This window comes from Belonocnema kinseyi, chromosome 8, assembly GCF_010883055.1.
Source record: "Belonocnema kinseyi isolate 2016_QV_RU_SX_M_011 chromosome 8, B_treatae_v1, whole genome shotgun sequence".
Lineage (NCBI taxonomy): Eukaryota > Metazoa > Arthropoda > Insecta > Hymenoptera > Cynipidae > Belonocnema > Belonocnema kinseyi.
Window position 1 is genome coordinate 109,380,915 of NC_046664.1, and position 17,645 is coordinate 109,398,559.

At 37.8% G+C, this 17,645-nt stretch overlaps 1 protein-coding gene across 1 annotated transcript; it reads left to right on the forward strand.

Annotated features, from left to right (window-relative positions):
* The first annotated feature begins 16,703 nt into the window (after positions 1 to 16,703).
* LOC117178649 lies at positions 16,704 to 17,183 on the forward strand. Its single transcript, XM_033370073.1, has one exon. The coding sequence runs from the start codon at positions 16,704 to 16,706 to the stop codon at positions 17,181 to 17,183; it is 480 nt and encodes a 159-aa protein (XP_033225964.1).
* The last annotated feature ends 462 nt before the right edge of the window (positions 17,184 to 17,645 follow it).

Consider the following 17,645-nt stretch of genomic DNA (forward strand, 5'->3'; position numbering starts at 1 on the left):
CTCCCAAACGGTAGGTATGGTGGGGGTAAATTTCATCCACGATCTGGCACCTGGCGGGGGACGATTCCCCTCGTGCGGCATCGTTGCGGCGTTTCAGGTCTGCGAGCTCTGATTGGACCACATCTCGTTTCAGATCTGGGATCACTACTGGAGACACTGGAACGTCACTAAAATCCAAGCATGGTGCCTCCTGTCGCACACGTCAAGCTATCAAAGAACGAGCAATCGTGACAATTTTTTCAATATTTTCCAACGCTGTCTAACCCACTGACACCTCGAGTCTCACGCATATAGCAATGAAAACCGAGTATTGGGAGAATCCAAATCGATAATATCGTTTAGAAATTTTATATTAAGGATACTCGAAGCTAGGTTAGCCGCGAGGCTTTAGGCGTTAGGAATGCGAAACATTTAGGGTTCGAGCCTGCGGCAAATAAAAATTTTCATAGCGTGAGATTATAAATAGTGTAGTGATTGTCTAATAAAAAATAATTGTGTACTCGAACATGTGAACAAATATTAAAGTATAAAGTAATAATGCAAAAGATTGATTTTTTCGGCGAATAATTAGTTTCAAAACTTCTTCGATATAAACTGTATTTTAGCTACAATGTTTGATTTTATAGAACTATTTTAAGTTTTTCGTATACCCTACCTTTCAATCGAGTTTATGTCTCCCTGGCGATTAAATTTTATAGAACTTTGTAACACATTGCGTTGAATAGTTCAACGCAATGTAAAATAAAGACGATTTATATTTTTCCCGTGTGTCTTTGAAAAATAATTTTCAACGAAATTACAGTTTTATATTATTAATAATAACGAAAGTACAAAAAAATCGAATTTTTAAATTAATTTAACTCCACTGTAGTATGGAGGATGCATTCTCATTAGCATTTTATATCAGGCATACATAGCATTAGACTATCCGAACGGTATGCTTAGATCTCCTCAATGGAAGGTCAGACAACTCAGCGGCGCCACCAAGGAAAAACAAAATGTTATATAATTCATATTTTTTTGCTATTTAAAAAAAAAAAAATTTTCGCTCTATTAGTTTTCGAGAACATAGGGCGGCGCTAGCTTGCCGGCAACTCAGCGGTGCCCTCTACAAAAACCATTCAAAAATGAGTAAATGAAACAAAATGCCTAGGTCAGATTTTTTTGCTCTTTTTTTTGCTTTACAATGAGCTATAAATCGCTTTTGTAAAATTAATCCTTGTTTTAAAAAACTACCCCCTGTTGAAAAAAAAGGTATTAAACAAATGACACTGCTAGATTTTTTGCTATTTTTTTGCTTCACAATGAGCTATGAATCGCTTTTGTAAAGTCAACCCTTATTAAAAAAGACTACCCCCCATTAATAAAAAAAGTATTACAAAAATGACTAGGCTAGATTTTTTTTTGCTATTTTTTGCTTTACAATGAGCTATGAATCGCTTCTGTTAAGTTGACGCTTATTTACGAAAACTACCCCTTGTAATGAAAAAAAGTATTTAAAAGAAGTATTAAACAAATGACTAGGCTAGATTTTTTTTCTTTCAAATGTGATATTAAACACTTCTGCAAAATCAAGCGTTATTTTAAAAAGCAACCCCCTGTGGTGCACAAACGTATTTGAAAAAATGAAAAAATCAAGATGAAAAACACTTGCAAACCATGAACAAGATATTTTTAAAGCATAGCTAAAGAGCAAAATTATTGTTCACCCCTAATCGTTACAAAGGCAACCCCCGCATTTGTATCCGAATACAAAACTGAAGACTGAAGTCGAAAATTGTATTCATTAACTGTTGGGACTTTTGTCCTCCTGATTGTTTGCTCTCTCATTATTCTCCAATGTCATATCAATCGCCTTTGTAAAATTAACTCTTATATAAAAAAATATCCTGTAATGAAAACACGTATTGAAAAAAGTCGATATCTACATAGATGGGATCTTGAACGCACCAAATAAAAGTTCAGTAAAACTACCGCTATGTACAAAAACACTAACGCACTAGTAAAATTTTAAACCTCGATATTAGCAATTTTGTAGAGCCCAAAAATTAGAGACTCCATTGTTACTGGAAAATTCCCAAAAAGATTAATTTTTTACAATTTCATATCTACGAGGTAGAGTGGGGTTGATTTTAGACGTTAAGAGTTGGAGCCCAAAAATCGGAGTGGATATTTTCGAGAAGCCTAAAAATCAGCGACTCCATTCAGAATAGTAAATTGGTAAAAAGACTATATTTTTACAATTTTATATCTACGTGGTAGAGAAGGGTTATTTTAGATGTCAAGGGTTAGAGCCAAAAATTGGAGATGGTATTATCGAGGAGCTTAAAAATCATAGACTCCATTGACACTGGGAAATACTTAAAAAAGATTATTTTTGGGCAAAGTTATATCTACGTAGTAGAGAGGGGTTTATTTTAGAAAATAAGGGTTGGATTCCAAAAATCAGAGCATGTGTTTTCGAGGAGCCCAAAATTAAGAGGCTTTATTGACACTGGAAAATACTAAAAAAGATTATTTTTTTACAAAGTTATATCTACATGGTAGAGAGGGGTTGATTTTAGACTTTAAGGGTGGGAGCAGAAAATCGGAAAGGGCATTATTTAGGAGCCGAAAAATCAGAGACCCCATTGACACTTTAAAATACTTTAAAAAGATTATTTTTTTGGCAAAGTTATATCTACGTGGTAGAGAGGGGTTGACTTTAGACACTTTGTCTATGATCAATCAATAATATAAGATACCTTTTGGGCCAATCTTCTGAAGTCGATTTTCCTCCCAAATTGCCGGCCCTCTAAAGGTTATTTAACTTCTAACGCGACAATTAGAAATATCAAACTAGGATCCCTACAAACGAAATTTCCAAATTTCTTTGTATCAGAATTAAGGCTTTTTGGTATCTTGAACGCAACAACAACCAATTTCTAAAAACCACTTATACTAAAAATGAAACTACCCCGTATTAAAAAACTCAAATTCGGAAAAAACAAAAAACACCAGATTTAGAGCTTATTTTGGGCTTCCGAATGCACGCAAAAATCCAAAACATACACCATTTCCAAAAAACCACCTCCTTGCGGAATATAAAATCTGCAAAACACAAAATTCATTAGATTTTGGGCTTATTTTGGGCTCTCGAATGCACCAAATAAAAGGTCAACAAAACTACAGCTTTGTACAAAAACACCAACCCGCTAGTAAAATTATTAACCTCGATATTGGCCGAGGGGCTGGTCACTCAGATTTCAGATGACTCCCGGACTTATGAAAAACCCTGTGGAGGTCAGTAGGTATCTCTAAATTCTATTGCATTGTTCCTTGGTTAGTCCCGCAGTCAGTTTCAGTAAGTCTCAACGAAAACCTCGCTCCAGCCAGCCTGTTCGGAGAAATCTTCGTCGCGTTGGAAAGGTTCGTAACTCTATCGGGAACACTCATGTGATATATTTCGAGTACTACGCAATTAACTTTTCGAGGGAATCTCGTGGTAAGTAACAAGAAATCTTGAGTTAGTCCGAGGGAGGTCTTTAAGAAATCTTCGTTCTTCCGGTGGCAGTCATTGTTAATCTGACTCCCAGATTTCTGAGTGACCAGCTCCTCGAAATTGGCACTTTTAGAGAGCCCAAAAATTAGAGACTCCATTGATACTGGAAAATTCCCAAAACCATTAATTTTTTACAATTTCATATCTATGAGGTAGAGAGGGGTTGATTTTAGATGTCAAGGGTTAGAGCTAAAAATCGGAAAGGATATTATCGAGGAGCCCAAAAATCAGAGACCCCATGGACACTAAAAAATACTTTAAAAAGATTATTTTTTGGCAAAGTTATATCTGCGTGATAGAGAGGGGTTGATTTTAGACGTCAAGGTTTGGATCCAAAAATAGGAAAGGGTATTTTTGAGGAGCCCAAAAATCAGATACTTTACTGACACTGGAAAATTCTCGGAAAGATTATTCTTTTACAAAGTTATATCGACACGGTAGAGGGGGGTTGATTTTAGACGTTAAGGGTTGTAGTCAAAAATTGGAGTGGGTATTTTCGAGGAGCCCAAAAATCAGATACTGTACTGACATTGGAAAATTCAGAAAAAGATTATTTTTTTATAAAGTTATATCGAGGTGGTAGAGGGGGGGTTGATTTTAGACGTTAAGGGTTCAAGCCAAAAAATTGGAGTGGGTATTTTCGAGGAGCCCAAAAATGAGAGACTTTATTGACGCTGGAAAATTCTCAGAAAGATTATTCTTCGGTTCGGCCCAAAATTCATTTTTGGTGGTTTTCAACATCCCGAAAAGCAGAGACTCTAGTAAGACGGTAAAATTTAAAAAAGATTATTTTTGGACAAAGTCATAATTGCCTGTTAAGATAGGGCTGTTTTTTTTAACGTTAAGGGTTGGAGTCAAAAAATTTTTATGGTGTTTTTGAAGAGCCCAAAAGTAGAGACTCTAGTAGCACTGTACAATTTTTAAAAGATTATTTTTGGACAATTTCAAGATTGTCTTTTAAGATTAAAAGACAACTAACTAACTTCAAGCTAAGGCTTGAAGCCCAGAAATCGTTGTTGGTATTTTTGATGAACCCAACAATTTTGAGACTACGCGGGATAAGCTTCAAGTGCCTTCACGGCACAACTTCTTGATTTTATTTCGCTTCGGTGATTTAATCTATTGAGAATTGTCCAGTGTCAAAAGAGTATCTGATTGTTGGGCTCCTCGAAAATACCCACTCCAATTTTTTGGCTTCAACCCGTAACGTCTAAATTCATTCCTCCACTACCACGTCGATATAACTTCGTAAAAAAATAATCTTTTTGAGAATTTTCTAGTGACAATGGTGTCTCTGATTTTTGGGCTCCTCAAAAATAACCTTTCCTATTTATGTCTCCAACCCTTAACGTCTAAAATCAATCCCTGTCCACCATGTAGATATAACTTTGTCAAAAGATAATCTTTTTGAGTATTTTCCAGTGCCAATGGAGCCTCTTAATTTTGGGCTCTTCGAAAACACTGGCTCTGATTTTTGGCATCCAACTCTTATTGTCTAAAATTAACCCCTCTCTACCACGTACATATAACTTTGCCAAAAAATAATCTGTTTAAAGTATTTTCCAGTGTCAATGCAGTCTATGATTTTTAGGCTCCTCGATAATACCATCTCCGATTTTTGGCTCTAACCCTTGACATCTAAAATTAACTCCTCTCTACCACGTAGATATAAAATTGTAAAAATATAATGAGAGAGCACAACAGTCAGGAGGACAAAAGTCCCAACAGTTAATGTATACAATTTTTGTCTTTAGTCTTCAGTTATGTATTCCGATACGCATGCGTAGGTTGTTTCTAGCCTAGTCATTTGTTTAATACTTTTTTTAAATAATTTTTTTCATTACAAGGGGAAATTTTTGTAAATAAGGATCAACTTTACAAAAGCGATTCATAGCTCATTGTAAAACAAAAAAATAGCAAAAAATCTAGCCTTGTAAATTTTGTAATACTTTTTTTCATACTTTTTTTCATTACAAGGGGTAGTTTTTCTAAATCAGAGTTGGCTTTAAAAAGCGATTCATAGCTCGTTGTAAAGCAAAAAAATCTAGCCTAGTCATTTTTTTAATACATTTTTTTATACTTTTTTAATAACAGGGGGTAGTTTTTTAAAATAAGGGTTGACTTTACGAAAGCAATTCATAGCTCATTGTAAAGCAAAAAATATCAAAAAATCTAACCTAGTGATTTTTTTAAATTGACTGATTTTTGAATGATTTTTTTAGAGGGTCCCACTGAGTTGCCGGCAAGCTAGCGCCGCCCTGTTTTCTCGAAAACTAATAGAGCAAAAAAATTATTTTTTTGGTAAAAAATAGCAGAAAAATTGCAAAAAAATATGCATTATATGAAATTTTGTTTTTCGTTAGTGGCGCCGGTGAGTTGTCTGACCTCTCAGTATAGGAGGTGCAGCTGAAAGCCGTGCGTATGGTTGATTTACCCCAACCAAATTCTGTCTGACGCAACCATCTTATGTTTAGAGATATCTATTAGAACATATGACTGAAGCAGTAATATTGCTTCAGTAAATATGGTATGGGTAAAATACGCAAACTGTATCGCTGTAGCTGAGCGAGCAATGCATTATGCTTGGAATAACCAGAATTATGCGTGTATCGTCGAATTATTTCTTTCATGGTAGTACTTTGAAACACGAACAATTTATCTCCTTTTTTTGATTAAAGGAAAACTATTAAAGTTATATCATTTTCAACCCCTAAAAAGCAAACGATAATTAACATTTTAAGCTAAGCAACGCACAATTATCTTTGGGACAACTTTAGGCCAGACATAGAACGTGTTTAGGACTTCCTAAAGTTGTCCTTATAACGACCGTGGGACATTGACACCAATATCCAAGAATGTCCCAGGACATTTAAAGACGTTCTAAGGATGTCTTTAGGATGTTGCGGTGCCCACTGGGATAGGGCAGAAATGAACTGAATCTCATGCATCTTTCCAGCCTCATTACGCGAGATGTGTGTACCTTACTTATCGCAAAAAAAAAGTTCCTGCACTTGTGAGAATGATCCTAATCGGTTTTGTTCAATCCGTAGTGAATACTTTTTACCGCATCCAAAGCGTCATATCTGGTGCAGTAAAAAGGCAAAGGGACTCATTTTCAAAAAGTGCCACGAGTAGTGAGAGGCAAGGGGGCTTACTTTAATCAAGCACCACGAGTATTGAGAGGAAGGGGACTCACTTTATACCAACACACCAAAGGGAGCATAATCATTTTTCATAGCAATTTCCGCCTATTTGACTTTCATCTGACCTTGAAACAAACTTGACCAATACAACATCTTATTGGGTACGGCCACGGAAACGGCTAGGCGCCATATGTTACCTAAAAGTGGCAATTTCTCAGGGATGATTTCCCCTTGTTTACATGCGATCGAAAATTAATACATTTATACTGTTAGTTAGGGGAAAAAACTTTGGCTCGAGTTTATTAAACGATTTGTCGGAGTTGCGTTTTGAATTTCTCTTGTCAATGACAGAATATCTCCTATCGGATTACAAATATCACCCCAGTGGGCACAAAATGTGGGGACGTCCTTACGACATCTTTACGACAAATTTACAACATCATATGTCCATGTCGTTACAGTGTCTTTACGATATCGTAAAGACATCGTCAGATCATACGACATATTTACGATATCGTAAAGACGACTTTACGACATGGACATAGGATGTCGTAAAGTTGTCGTAAAGATGCCGTAACCATGTCGTGAAGGCGTCGCCAAATTTTGTGCCCACTGGGACATAAAGTATTTCAATACTCTTGTTTTTTGAAAAAGAAATAATATCTGGAAAATTATTGCCTTAATTGGGTAAGTGATATTCTATTTATACGATTTGTTATTTTCTTAAACGTAATGCTAGTTGTGAGATATTTAGGCTAGAAAGTTTAATTGTTTAATAATATTTATGAAGTATATTTTATTTTAATGTTAATTTCATGAAGTATATTTTGTGAACAAATATTGTTTAAAAAAATTAAAGTTGTTGAAAATAGGTATTAATTTATTACTTTAACGATTGGTGAATAATTGAAAATAAATTTATGTCACTCAACGATAATACAGTAATATTTAAAAAAAATAATAATTTTGGAAACAAATTTATTTGAAATAATGAAATTTTTTAAAACAATGAAACGCCAATAATGGTCAATATTTTACTGAAGAAATAGTATTATTCTTAAATTGCAAAATTGAGAAAAAATTATTTATACAAATTCAATTTTTTTAAATAATTAAAAATTAATAAATCAATGTTAATAAATATTTCAATGAATTTTCATGTTCTGATGCCTGTGGCACATTTTGAATTTAAGTTCATAAAGTTAGAGTAAATGTTTACTTAAACCCTGGCGGACCGAAAGATGTCCCGAGAACGTCCATGTCTTTAAGACGTCCTTAGGTCATCTTTAGGACATTGGACGTCTTGAAGACGTCTTGAAGACTTATTATCAGAACTCATATAAAGTTTGCTTGGAAATTGGATACGCTGATCCACAGCGATGGTCTTCAAAGCTGGCCTCAGATCCAGTATACGAATTTGGTGGTTGGCCTTGATTGATGGCTTGACAGCTCTCCTCAAAGCACGGAAGGTTAGGTGGCTGGCCTCGACAATTTGAGGAAAGAGATCGTTGTATCGAAGTTGCGAATCGATTATGGCTCATGCCTTTGTTCAGGCCTCTGCGCACTAACACACTGATATACACACTCATATTTGCATTTATGTGAAACTTGGTGATTCAATTTCCGTTTAATTGGACATGATTTTCATAAAGCAATGTTAATTTATAGAACACTTTGTCGAGAACAGCGCTGATTGTCGCTTCAGCTTTATTTTAGCTTAAATTTTTACACGAATTGCTCGTGCCTTTGTTCATACCTTGGCACACTGACACTGAAAGATGCATTCCCGTGCCGAAATCGCCTGGTATCTTCTCGGTTCCAGGATTGGGCCAGGCCGGGGACCCTAGGCCTGGCTCTAGTTTGTATTTCTCAATGGCTTGACCTCGATCCCGGCTAGGTAGTGCCTAAAATGTATGGTAGATGGCGTTGAATTATTATGTAATTATCCAATATCCCCTACGCCACTTTGTGTTTGCCTACAAGGGTGTCATTTTAGAAAGTCGCACAATTCCTAAAATAATAAAAAGCACTCGTTGAGTCAGAAGACATCGAGCAAGAACTACTATTCCATACTTACATGTGGATTTCGAAAGTAAGTAAATTAATTTGAAATTATTTGTGGACATTACGGTAGCGTAATTCTAACCTCTGAATAACGATCTTGTAAGTATATTACATTTATGCATACGCAAACAATTATTTATGTATTTAAAAACGATTAAAGAATGTTCAAAAATTTTATTATACAAAAATTAAAGGATTTATAATGTATATATTTGATTAAACCTACGAAATGATTGTATGTGTAAATAGTGATGCAGACGACGAGGAAGAATCATAGTTTGAAGAGGTACTAAATGAACCCGCAATTGAAATGCCTTTTTAAATGAGGATAGTATTATAAATCCTAACCTTTCAAGAGTAAATGAAGAACTCCTTGTCGATGAGGTTGAGGATATCAAAGATTATTCTGGTAGTGGTTCCATAAATAGTTCCATAAAAAACGCAGTCTTATAATAAAATATTTAACTAGGGTTAAGAGTCTGGTGATCGATCCAGACTCTGGCCAGATTTAGAGTTTTATTTTAGCTAACACGGGGTGATGTGAACCTTGGCGATTCAATTTCTCTTGAGTTTTATACGATTTCATAAAGAAAGTGAATTTATTTAACACTTTGTATAAAACTAAAGATTTGCACTTCGGGTTTTCACAAAGTTTGTAGCCCTTTCGGTATTTTGAACTGAAATAATTGTTGACAAATACTTGTCTATCGACATCCGGCTCGGAGGACAATTTTATATTACGATTGTAATCTGGATTTCACAGATTTAAGTGGAATCAAAACACGAGCTCGATTCGGTTAAAAAGGTGTATATTCGCCATATTTCCAAGAGACGAGACTTTAGTAGAGTGTCGCGGTAATACAGTTTTTCAAACCTTGTAGAGGAAGTTATTAGTCGGTACAAAGAGTAAGAATTTAAATTGCGGATACGTACCAATTAGTTATTGTATACCATTAGAATATGGGTTAAGATATTGTGTAATTACGCGAAAAAACAGAATGACATACATTTTTAATGTGTTGAAATTATTGGATTACGTCAAATTAAATCGCAAAGCAGAAAAAAAATTGTATTAATTAATATGCGCATGCCACTTTTATTTTTATAAACTTTATACAATAAAATAATGAATTCACGACTGGCATACGAATCCAACGTGTACTTAAGTTTATTTAACAATAATAAAATAATTATTGAATTGAATAATAAATTCACGCATGTCATTTATCTTACTGATCGATTGGGTGCTAATGTGGTAGTTTGTTCACTTGCATACTTGTAACACATGCAGTGCACTCAAAATTAGTAGCTAGAACCGGAAACTTATTTCCAGAAGGCACTGACGAAGGTGGAGCGCAATTAAAAAATTGCATAAAAACGTCTGGCAATTAAAAGAAATAATTATAAAAAATGCACAAGAATGTGTATAAACTGTATAACTTTCAATTCCAGGTAAGACAAAAACGTATAACGCATCAATGTACTAAATAACCGTTTGTTTTCATTGAACTCCAAAGACTAACTTATATTTCACAAAAATGTTTTACTGAACACAATTGACATGCATTATTGTGCATTTTATAATAACTATTCATTCTAATCACAAGAATTCTTTTCAGTACCCATTTTTAATTGCGTGCCAACCGTGGACAACCAGTGCGCGGCCATAACAATTTTCAAAAGAAATCAATCATTTTTAGATTTCGGAGTTATTTCCTGCTTATTAATTAGCATTATAGAAAAGTTGTATCTTTCTGTATCGCCAATCTTTTAAATACGTACAACTATAGTTTTCTATGCTTTACATTATATAATGTAATTTTGTTATACTTAGATCCTATTTATAGAATTAAAATTAAACTATAATTTCTTTCAATATCTCTAAGATTCTAAATTCACATATACCCAGCAGGCAAAGAATTAAGGATGTCCTAAGACGTCGTTGGGACATCTGTAAGACATCTTTTATAACATGTCTTTTAGTCATCCTAGGAATGTTGTTAAAACGTCTAATGTAAGTACGAAAGATGTCCCGAGAACGTCCATGTCTTTAAGACGTCCTTAGGTCAACTTTAGGACATTGGACGTCTTGAAGACGTTGATTGGCCTGACATAGGACGTCCTAGGAACGTCCAAGGGACGTTCTTGGGATTTTCATACTGATGCGCCCACTGGGTAACCATTTAATTTTGTAAAATGGGATTTATAATACTATTAAAAAAGTAAAAAAAATTTTTTTTTTAAAATTCGTGCATGACAAAATGACGGCTGCGCAGCATTTCTTTCTGGGCGTCTTTTTACATTCTCATTCCTGAAAATGTAATGTAATCGTCCAAATTTTCAATCTCTGGTTTTTAACGGATCTTTACGTTTTGGCACTCACAGTATCCGTAAACCATAAAATTTCATCGGTGTTTGTTTATCTGTGTGTCTGTATGTATGGTTATCTGAATGTTGTAGCCACGCTAACTTTTGAACGATTTGTCCAGTCGAGTCTGCATTTGATACACTTCTGAAGGTCCCCAAAATAAAGGCTAAGTTCGTTAATCAGATATTTCTAACCAAAATTGAAAAATTGAGAGAATTTTCAAAATTTCAAAATTTTTGTTGTTGAAATTTTATAAATTGTTGTCAAAGTTTCTTATAGATGGGATGTTAATAATAATGTTTCTCGATGTTGGTTTTTCTCATTAAAGACGTTTTTGGATTCGACTAATGGTGTTATTCCTTTATGTTTATCCTACCTGTGCATTTTACTCAAGTCTTGACTTTAGACTTTTCTGTTTCCGCTTGGGTGGGGAGGCAGGTAGCGGCGTATCTCGTCCTTATGAGGGGCTCCTCCCCTCTTTTATGAAGTTAGTTCGATCTTAACTTTTGTGACGGTCACATCAGTTTGGCGATTGCGCTTTGGTTTTCACAAGTGGGTGATTTTTCCTACTAAACGGTAGCTTTAATCAGTGTAATTTGTGTTCTCTCTTGAGTTTGATTAATAGTTTTGTGAAGTGACTTTCCCGACTCGATTGTCTTCTGGTGTTGCGGGACGTGACGAGTCGGAAGACTTATACCTCTGGTTGCGTCGGGATCGATAGTTCTAGAAGAGCAGTCGTGGTCGTCACTCCCGGAGCCTATATCTGGACGAATTTCACAACCAAACCAAAACCTTTTTTTGGATGTGGTCAGGATAAATAGTGTGTCATATTCGGGGATTCAAGCTTGGAATGAACTGTCGAGTGAGGTATTTAAATCTATGCACAATTGATTAAGTTACAATTGACGAGGATTCAAGTAAGTGAAAACTAATGGTGATAATTCAGTCACAGTTGTCATTGATTATATTTCGGATCTCTTTCTTTCGGTCGAAAAACTGAACCTTGGGTCTGGGTGTGATGATTCCTCGCTTCCCTGGGCTGGCGGTAACGATTTCATTACATTATTTTTGGTTCTTCGAGCCGGATACTGGGTGTGCAAGGCAGCACATACATACTTATTCACGAGGCAAACTTAATCGCTTGAGATAGCGTCTTAATGCCCGTGCTGGACCTGTGCTTTAATGCTTGTTTTTTTTTCTTTTCTGATAACCAGTTCTAGGTCTGTATCTTGATAACAGAAATTACATGTATTATATCTAATTTGATGACTATGATAACTTCTTTACGTAAATTCTCTCAGGTGTGTGTAACCATGAATTTCATATCAGTAAATTCTGACTAGATAGACCGACTTTCGGGGAAGCATGGCGTCTAGCCTGCAACGGCCAGTCGCCGTGTGAGAGTGCCTACGGGCCATCATTGTGACGATAGAGAAGCATGCATCTGGCTTGACACAGCTGGATGCCACGTGAGAGTACCGATCAGGGCCATGACTGTTACGATGGAGAAGCATGCGTCTGGCTTAATACAGCCGGATGCCATTTGAGAGCGCCAACTAAGGCGAGGACTGTGACTTTGACTAGCATGCACCTGGCCGGACCCGGCCAGATGCTATGTGTAGCATGCACCTGACTGGACGCGGTCAGGTGCTATGTGAGTACGCCGTATAGGGAATGACTATGACATTAAATAGCGAAGACTGAAATAATGTTCGTGCGAGCGGCAGTCCATACTGATTAACTTCAACTTCTTATAAGATATTTTGAAAACTGATATTTATAAAACTGTGCAGTATTAAAACTTTAACCCCTTGAACATTTATTGGGACTTCAGGCTCTTTCGCTGAATCATAACAATTGATAGTATCCAAGGTGTTGAACATTCCCAGTTCTTCTCTTCCTTGACTTTCGAATCCGTTTCGACTCTCTTCTGATCTTACAAAACGGGGATTGTAGGATTATATTTTGTTACTTAATTTGTTACAGATCAACAATCTACTGAACATTTGTCACCATGAGATCTATGGAACTTCTAAAGAGTCAACTATCATGAATAAGTTCGATTACCAATATCAAAAGAAATGTGTTTGCCGCTGAGCGAGATAAAATTACCTCCGGATTTCTACGTTGTCAGGCACAGCTACTAAATGACTATTTTCAGAAGTTTCAATCCAATCACCTTGAAATAGTGGGCAAGGATAACCTCGCCACAGAACCAGATTTCACTGATAATCAGTTTGATACAATCGAAGCTACTTTCATTGAGGTGCAAAGCCACCTGTACGATGAACAAACTCGTGTCGATTGTATCACGAATTTCTCAGCGCTTACGTTAGATCATCCAGCAACAGTCTCTCGGTCATATAATCAGACTCATTTGCCCAGGATCAATCTTCCTACATTCTCAGATCGACGAAAGGAGTGGGAATCCTTTCGTGATCTTTATCGTTCCATGGTGCACGATGATGCTTCCCTCACTCCGGTACAAAAACTGTACCACTTGAAGAGAGTGGTTCAGGGTACAGTTAAGAGCGCTTTGGATACGACTCCGACTACAGAGGGGAATTATCTGACAGTCAGGAACTTTCTCTTAAATCGCTACGACAATAAGCGATTATTATTACACGATCATCTCCAGGCTTTAACTTCCATCAATGCCTTGAAAGAGGAAAGTGCAGAGGGTTTACAAACATTATTAGACATACTTACATGGAGCAGAGAATCATTGAGCCCCCTCATTAGTTGTCCGATCGACAATTGGGACCCCTTAATCGTATTCATAGCTGCAAAGGGAATGGATTTTGTTACTCACCGAGATTGAGAAAATCAGTTGGGTGAAGTAGATACAACTTCCGTCTATTCCGAGATTGAAAAGTTTCTCCAACAGCGGATTCGAGCACTTAAAATCACCGAAATGTTACGCAAGCCGGGGCGCGACAGTCGTGCTGCTACTTCCAACTAGAAGAACCGTACGAGTTACGGTTCCTCAGACCGTAAACGAGCAAGGTCTAGCGACTTGGCCAATTCAACCGGGGAAAAAACCCGGTTTAACTCTGGATCTATCCCGCCAGCAACTGAGAATTCATCCACCTCTTCCTGACAAGTGTTGCTGGCTACGGCACAATTCCTCGTAAAAACCCTGAACGGACGTCAAATTAAAGTCAAAGTACTTCTCGATCCTGGTTCTGAAAGTAGCTTCATATCACATCTCTTGGTTCGACGACTTGGTCCTCCGCAACAGGCAGTTAATGTTGCTATCAGTATGGTTGGAAATAAGGCCATCGAGATTGCTCTAAGGAGAGTCAATTTTCGTCTTGAACCTTCGCAAGTAACACTACCTGTCGAAGTGAACGCTCTAGTTCTTCGAGACCTTGGCATGATTACTCCATCGTAGACGATTGTCAACAGAAACTGGGCTTACATCCAAGGGCTCACCTTAGCGGATCCAGAATTTGCGGTGCCAAGACCTATCGACGTGCTCTTGGGCGCTAACATTTACGGCTCACTTCTTCTCGACGGGTTTCATCACGGATCACTTGATGATCTCGTTGCTCTCGGAACTGTTTTCGGATGGGTTGTGATCAGCCCAGTTGGAATTTCTGAGCCATCAAATATCTTAGAACATTCAATAAACGTAATGGCTTTAAGTAGTCATCAAAAGGACAACCTTGCTGAAATTCTGAAGCGGTTTTGGGAACAGGAGGAATTGAACGTTCCCCCTATGACTTCACTCGAGAATCAGGAATGTGAACGAGCATTTATGGGCGGATGCCGACGTGAAAATTCCGGTCGATACATTGTGCACCTTCCCCTTCGACCGTCTTGTATTTATACTTTGGGGGAATCTTGACAAGGAGCTAAACGAATACTCAATTCTGTATGTCAACGATTAGAGAAAGACGCTCCGCTGAATAAGGAATACACACGATTCATGTCTGATTACGAAAAGCTAGGCCATATGCGCCTAATTCAACCTTCAGAGATATCATGTACCAGACTCACATACTATATTCCGCATCATGCTGTTTGGGGAAATGCAGATGGTCATCCGAAACTTCGCATTGTCTTTAATGCATCACAAAGAACAACATCAGGACTGGCTTTGAATCATCTATTATATACAGGACCAAAATTAGAAAATGACTTCGCTTCCGTTTTGATGCGTTGGAGATTCCCTCGCATTGCAATAACGATCGTTGCAAAAATTTTAATGCAGGATCTCTGGAAGGCACAAATCGGTTTGGATGCTCTACTTCCTAATCCTTTACTCCTACGATGGGGATCATTTCAGACTAATCTGTCTGATATAACTGAAATACATCTTCCACGATGGATAGGCTACCATCCTGATAATTCGGTGGAAATTCATGGCTTTGGAGAGAATAGCAAGCATGCCTTCGCTGCCGTAGTTTACGTCCTAGTGCAGTCTCAGCATGAAACCTTCATAACACGACTCATTACATCGAAGACTCGCGTCACACCTGTTAAAACTATCACTATCCCTAGACTGGAATTGTGCACCGCTCTGCTCGTAACTTGTTTGATCAATTGCGTACGCGAGGGTTTGAATCTCTCTCATGCTGTCACCTACGCTTGGTCAGATTCACAAAATGTTCTGAATTGGATCCAAACAGACGATCCTTTTCGCTGGCCAATCTACGTCGCCAGCAGAGTACAGAAATACAGCGAAATCTCTCCAACGCCTCCTGGCGTTATGTTCCTACTGCTAAAAATCCCGCTGATGTTGCTACTCGAGAAACTACTGCTACTGTGTCTTCGACAAACTGAAGTTCACTGGCCAATACTTTCGTATGTCTATGAAGCCTTTCAAGAAAACGATCAACAGGTGGATTCGACATCTCTTTCGATTTGTCACGTTCATCGTAGTCCTACCACAATTAGCACCTTCTCTTCCCTGACTCGCCTAACAAAAGTGATTGCGCGCTGTTTACGCCTTAAACTTCTTCTGAAGCCAGTAGCGGAGCGTTCCCGACTTATGGATCAACGTCTTTCACCTGAAGAAATACATCAGGCGTTTCTGGCTTGCATATTCTGGACACCAAGCTACCTTTTTAAAGACAAATCAGAGAACCTTCGCCAGGGACAACTACAGAAGCGCCACAGTCTACTTACTTGTTTACATTCATCGATTCCACTGGAATTCTGAGAGTCGGTGGACGACTAGCGAACTCTCCTCTGCCTTATGATCAACGACACCCGGTCATCTTGCATGGTGAAAGTCTTCTCGCAAAACTGATCATTGACTGGGCCCACCAAATAGCCCTACATGGTGGATTTCAATTAACTTACTCTTATGCTGTTCGCCGAGCATGGATTATTCGAGGTCGCGTTCTTGTCAAAGCACATATTCGTGATTGTGTTGTGTGCACCCGCATCAGACTTTAAAAATCCGAACAGTTGATGGGGAATCTTCCTGCTGAAAGAGTTACAGTCAGTTCTCTCTTTGAGAAAACCGGAGTAGAATATGCTGTCACTTTCGCAATAAAGCACTTTTCGAGGTGCCACTCGTGAAATCTGGAGTGATAATGCTACCACATTCCATGGTGCTGATGCAGAGCTTCGTTCAATGCTGCGAGAAGCAGAAATCGATTGGAACTTGGTGCAGGATTCTTTGGCGAACCGAGCCATAAAATGGAAATTCATCTCGCCTTCTGCCCCTCACTTTGCCGGCTTATGGGAAGCTAACATTAAATCTACGAAATCTCTTATGAAAAAGGTAATTGGGACACAAAACCTTACTTATGAAGAGTTCTCTACTTTGACTGTGGAGATTGAAGCATGCATGCCTTTACTTCCACTCACTGGCGATCTGGACGATCTCAACATCTTAGCTCCAGGCCATGTTCTCAACGGTAGGACCTTAGAACAGATTCCGGAACCATCAAATGCGGATGCAGATCTAAAATATGGTACTCATTGCCGCCTCGTCCAAGCAATGCGTGATCGGGTTTGGAAACGCTGTCTCAGGAGTACCTGCATACGCTTCAACATCGAAATAAGTGGACTGTGCCGAAGCGTAATTATCAAATTGGAGATGTTGTACTGATTGTGGATCCCTCGCTGCTTCGACGTGGGACATGCCCTTTGGGACGAATAACTAATGTTTTTTTGGACAGGACGGCCTTGTGCGTTCTGCTTCCGTAAAAACTGCCTTTGGGGATTACCATCGCCACATCGTTAAATTGTGTTGGCTACCAGTCGTGCATTGATTATACTCATTGACCTGTATGTCTCACGGCGGGCGGCATTAAATCTTTTACTGTGATACGTGAGAATTTGTCGTGTTCTCCATCGCGGGCGACTCTTGGTCATTCGTTTTTCCAAGCATGAAATGTATGTCATTCAGCGATCGAGGCGGGCGGGATGTTAATAAAAATGTTTCTCGATGTTTGTTTTTCTCATTAAAGACGTTTTTGGATTCGACTAATGGTGTTGTTCCTTTATGTTTATCCTACCTGTGTATTTTACTCAAGTCTTGACTTTGGACTTTTCTGTTTACGCTTGGGTG